The sequence below is a fragment of the Gigantopelta aegis genome, chromosome 4 (genome assembly GCF_016097555.1).
Source record: "Gigantopelta aegis isolate Gae_Host chromosome 4, Gae_host_genome, whole genome shotgun sequence".
NCBI classification, from domain to species: Eukaryota; Metazoa; Mollusca; class Gastropoda; order Neomphalida; family Peltospiridae; genus Gigantopelta; species Gigantopelta aegis.
Window position 1 is genome coordinate 52,877,456 of NC_054702.1, and position 5,605 is coordinate 52,883,060.

The 5,605-nt window shown below is 40.7% G+C and overlaps 1 protein-coding gene across 1 annotated transcript; it reads left to right on the forward strand.

The window, feature by feature from the left end:
- Positions 1–3,088: 3,088 nt before the first annotated feature.
- LOC121369882 lies at positions 3,089–5,301 on the forward strand. Its single transcript, XM_041494960.1, has 2 exons — positions 3,089–4,060; positions 5,152–5,301. The coding sequence occupies exons 1-2, from the start codon at positions 3,089–3,091 to the stop codon at positions 5,299–5,301; spliced, it is 1,122 nt and encodes a 373-aa protein (XP_041350894.1).
- The last annotated feature ends 304 nt before the right edge of the window (positions 5,302–5,605 follow it).

A 5,605-nucleotide genomic window follows, 5' to 3' on the forward strand; every position in this document is an offset into this window, starting at 1 on the left:
GCATTTCTCAGTGAAAAACAGGTGGCTTTTCGTAGCCCAGTGGTAAAGTGTTCGCCTGATGCGCCTAATACGCGGTCCGTCTAGGGTCGATCCCCGTCGGTAGCCCCATTAGACTATTTCTACATCCAGCCAGTACTCCACAACTGGTGTAACAAACACCGTGGTATGTGCTATCCAGTCTGTGGGATGTTGCATATAAAATATCCCTGGCTGCTAATCGGAAAGCGAAGCCCATTGCGTGGCGGCAGCCAGTTTCCCCTCTCATTAACCCTATGTCGGACGCCACGTATCCGTATTAAATAGCATGTGTTGAATACGTCGATAAATAAAATTTTCCTTTTTTCCTTCAGTGATAAACATGATAAGACAGTAGCTTTAAATGGACATTCCTGAGTTTGCTGTATTGTAAGATGTTTGCGACTAATAAAATACTTCTACGATTAAACTTACGTATTAAATATATTTTCTTGTTTAGAATATCAGTGTCTGTATATTCAATGTGTTTCTGGTCGTCTTAATATTTGTAAGAAGCTTAAACTGGATTTTGTCTTCAAATAATTTCGTAGGTACGAAAAAACAATATTGTAGGAAATAAGATGAAATTTAACCTAGTACAAATATTAGAACGATCAGAAACACGTTTAATATACAGCCACTAATATTTTATGCAGAAAAATATATTTGATATGTAAATGCAATCATTAAAATGTCTTTGTTAGTCGATAGCATCTTAAAAAATGCAGCAAACTCATGAATGTCCCTTTAAGCTGCTATGCTTTAAATCATTACATAATTTAAGTCGGATCTAGCGCAGTGGTAGATCGTTCACCTGAGGTACGATGGATCACTGGATCAATCGCCCTCAGTGGACCCGTGATATTTTCCCGTTCCAACCATTGCTCCACGTACAGTGTACGTACTGGTACATCAAAGGCCGTGGCATTTTCTGTCACTTATCATTATATCTTTATCTGTAGAAGAATATTTGTCCGCAGTGGGTTTCCTCTTTTTTTCTCTGTAAACCCTGTCGAAATAAAAGCATGTGTTAAACTCCAGACAGCCGTAGATTAAAAATGTTAAAAGTCGTTAAACAAATATTCCTTTCCATTGTTTTCCGCTATTTAATACTAATATCCCGAGGGAAGGTAGCACATACAATCTTGGAGACATTGACGTCATTGGTATACGCCATTTGTTTTCGTCTTTTTCATTTCATACCAATAAATTGTTATGCACAACTGTCGCAGTGGTTCTTTATTTCTCCAATTACTGATGAAGGTTTTAGTGTCTCGCAGACATTTGAAATAAAAGGAACGTGCACGGACAAAATCAAAGAAGCATGCCTAAGCCTTCTGGGAAAAATCTCCAGAATCTCTCCAAGAAACAAGAACAGGTTCTCATTGAACTGACAAGTTGTAGCCATTAATAGGGAAGGTGGCAGACACAATCTGTCAGTGATCGTGTACACACAGTGGGTAGTTTCTGAAAAAAAAGTATTGTTTATTTGATAAGCCAGCCACTTTTCTCACAAAGAAAGAAAGAAGTGTTTTATTTAACGAGCACTCAACACATTTTATTTACGGTTATATGGCGTCAGACATATGGTTAAGGACCACACAGATTTTGAGAGGAAACCCGCTGTCGCCACTATATGGGCTACTCTTCCGATTGGCAGCAAAGGATCTTTTATTTGCGCTTCCCACAGGCAGGATAGCACAAACCATGGCTTTTGTTGAACCAGTTATGGATCACTGGTCGGTGCAAGTGGTTTACACCTACCCATTGAGCCTTGCGGAGCACTCACTCAGGGTTTGGAGTAGGTATCTGGATTAAAAATCCCATGCCTCGACTGGGATCCGAACCCAGTACCTACCAGCCTGTAGACCGATGGCCTTCCACGACACCACCGAGGCCGGTCTTTTCTCACAAATTCCTTTTTTGTGTGTCTATATATATATATATATATATATATATATATATATATATATATATATATATATATATATATATTTAAAGCATGTAAACGTGACGTATTTCTCGTCAAAGCTGTCTACAGGTAGTACTAAACCAAATAACTTCCGGCTGGGTCAAAGTTGGAGGGGTACCCAACCTTTGATAGAGAAGTGAACACCACAAGTCCTGTGATTGGTTATAAATGTGAGTGTGTTGGTTGTAAAAAATAATAGTTTCATCTGGGTGAAAAAAATGTGCAATTTTATTTCATCTAGTACCAATGTGTCAAGTAGCCTTGCGCTTGAAACATGTATGGAGTACCTGTAAAAAAAGTACTCGAATTTTGTGCGAAACTAGGGTAGTCATAGACGCTACCCGTTATCTCAGAAACGAGCAGCTTGAGCCCCCATTTTTTTCTGATTCACTTTAAGTGTAAGGGGTGGTAGTATTTATATCCGTGGCGTTTATGTCGGTTGATACGTTGCAGGTAGGAGTTTTAGCCACATATGTTAATATTGTCGTCTATGGGATTTGATTTGGTAGTATACACCCTACGGGTCAATCCTAGCCATAGAGTTTTGACGATAATATAATATATTAATTCGTAATTTAGCTGTCGGATGCCTAATTTTCAGAGCTCGTAACTGACAACTGCCCACACTTCCGACATCTGTGTTAGCTTAAATTAACAAAAGGTCCAGTAAAAATGTACTATACCGCTCCCACCCCCTTTCAACAGATATGGCCTATCCGCGTTTTCAAGAAGACATGTTACGACGAATATTTACGTCGGGACAACAAACCGGGTCTGAAAAGAGACTTGGATGTCCCATATGCTCCCCCGGATCTAGAACTTCTTTTAGACGTTTGTTCAGTGCCGGATTTATAAGGGGAGCAAAGGGGCAATTGCCCCAGGCCACCCCCTGCCGGAGACACCCCCCCCCCCCCAACTAAGGACTTTCTTTATAACAAAAATGTAATAATTATAAAATTAATTCATTTTTTTTATTTGTCGTGTAATTTAATTTCTATGTTGAGGGGCACCCGAGCCTGAAGTGCCTCGGGCCTCTGCTCCGCTCCCCCCCCCCCCCCCCGGTCTAAATCCGGCCCTGCGTATATCCGTCAGTCACAGTATATGTCAGTCACAGTATCCGTCAATCACAGTATCCGTCAGTCACAGTATCTATCATTCACAGTGTCCGTCAATCACAGTATCTATCAGTCACAGTATCTATCAGTCACAGTATCCGTCAATCACAGTATCTATCAGTCACAGTATCCGTCAATCACAGTATCTATCAGTCACAGTATCTATCAGTCACAGTATCTATCGGTCACAGTATCCGTCAGTCACATTATCTATCAGTCACAGTATCTGCCAGTCACAGTATCTATCAGTCACAGTATCCGTCAGTCACAGTATCCGTCAATCACAGTATCTATCAGTCACGGTATATATCAGTCACAGTATCCGTCAGTCACAGTATCCGTCAATCACAGTATCTATCAGTCACAGTATCCGTCAATCACAGTATCTATCAGTCACAGTATCTATCAGTCACAGTATCCGTCAATCACAGTATCTATCAGTCACAGTATCCGTCAATCACAGTATCTATCAGTCACAGTATCTATCAGTCACAGTATCTATCAGTCACAGTATCCGTCAGTCACATTATCTATCAGTCACAGTATCCGTCAATCACAGTATCTATCAGTCACAGTATCCGTCAATCACAGTATCTATCAGTCACAGTATCCGTCTGTCACAGTATCCGTCAATCACAGTATCCGTCAGTCACAGTATCCGTCAGTCACAGTTTCCGTCAATCACAGTATCTATCAATCACAGTATCTGTCAGTCACAATATCCGTCAGTCACAGTACCCGTCAGTCACAGTATCCGTCAGTCACAGTATCCGTCAATCACAGTATCTATCAGTCACAGTATCCGTCTGTCACAGTATCCGTCAATCACAGTATCCGTCAGTCACAGTATCCGTCAGTCACAGTTTCTGTCAATCACAGTATCTATCAATCACAGTATCTGTCAGTCACAATATCCGTCAGTCACAGTACCCGTCAGTCACAGTATCCGTCAGTCACAGTATCCGTCAATCACAGTATCTATCAGTCACAATATCCGTCAATCACAGTATTTATCAGTCACAGTATCTATCAGTCACATTATCTATCAGTCACAGTATCCGTCAGTCACAGTATCCGTCAATCACAGTATCTATCAGTCACAATATCCGTCAATCACAGTATCTATCAGTCACAGTATCCGTCAGTCACAGTATCCGTCAGTCACAGTATCTAGCAGTCACAGTATCTACCAGTCACAGTATCTGTCAGTCACAGTATCTATCAGTCACAGTATCCGTCAATCACAGTATCTATCAGTCACAGTAACTATCAGTCACATTATTTATCAGTCACAGTATCTACCAGTCACAGTATCTGTCAGTCACAGTATCTATCAGTCACAGTATCCGTCAATCACAGTATCTATCAGTCACAGTAACTATCAGTCACATTATTTATCTGTCACAGTATCTACCAGTCACAGTATCTGTCAGTCACAGTATCTATCAGTCACAGTATCCGTCAATCACAGTATCTATCAGTCACAGTAACTATCAGTCACATTATTGATCAGTCACAGTATCTATCATTCACAGTATCTATCATTCACAGTATCCGTCAATCACAGTATCTATCAATCACAGTATCCGTCAATCACAGTATTTATCAGTCACAGTATCTATCAGTCACAGTATCTATCAGTCACAGTATTTATCAGTCACAGTATCTACAGTCACAGTATCCGTCAATCACAGTATCTATCGGTCACAGTATCCGTCAGTCACAGTATCTATCAGTCACATTATCCGTCAGTCACAGTATCTGTCAGTCACGTTATCCGTCAGTGACAGTATCCGTCAGTGACATTATCCGTCAGTCACATTATCCGTCAGTCACAGTATCCGTCAGTCACATTATCTGTCAGTCACATTATCCGTCAATCACAGTATCCGTCAATAACAGTATCCGTCAATCACAGTATCCGTCAACTACATACGTCAGTTAGTAATATTTAAACTATTGACATTTTTCAACATTTGTCATGATGAATTTTAGTTGTACAATGCAAGATACTGCATTTAGGAACATCTAATTTAAAAACTTTTCCAGAGAAGCATGTCCCCGAATCCTCATAGAAACTGGGGTGCTTCGTTCCCCATTGATCCCAGTCAGTCAGTCAGTCAGTCAGTCAGTCAGTCACCCGAACTGTACCCCCTGCTTTCGCTGCACCTAGCGCAGGCTGACCATATATGTACCTGATCACATACCAACACGTCTTGTCCTAGTCCAAGGCTGATCCAATTCAAATTAAACCCATCGAACCTCTACATCCGATTCGGACTAGTCTTATCCCTACCCTTGGAAATATTCCAGCGGGCAGCGATGCACATACAAACCAAGTTACCTTATGAACCGCAGCCTCGTGTTTTCATCATGGAGATAATAGCTATTGCATCCGAATTCGACCTAACATGCTTGACGTAAATCAAATAATCCTTCTTTTTTCTTGTTTCTAGTTATGCAAGAGGGCACCTTTTTTATACATCATGTTGACATTTGAAAA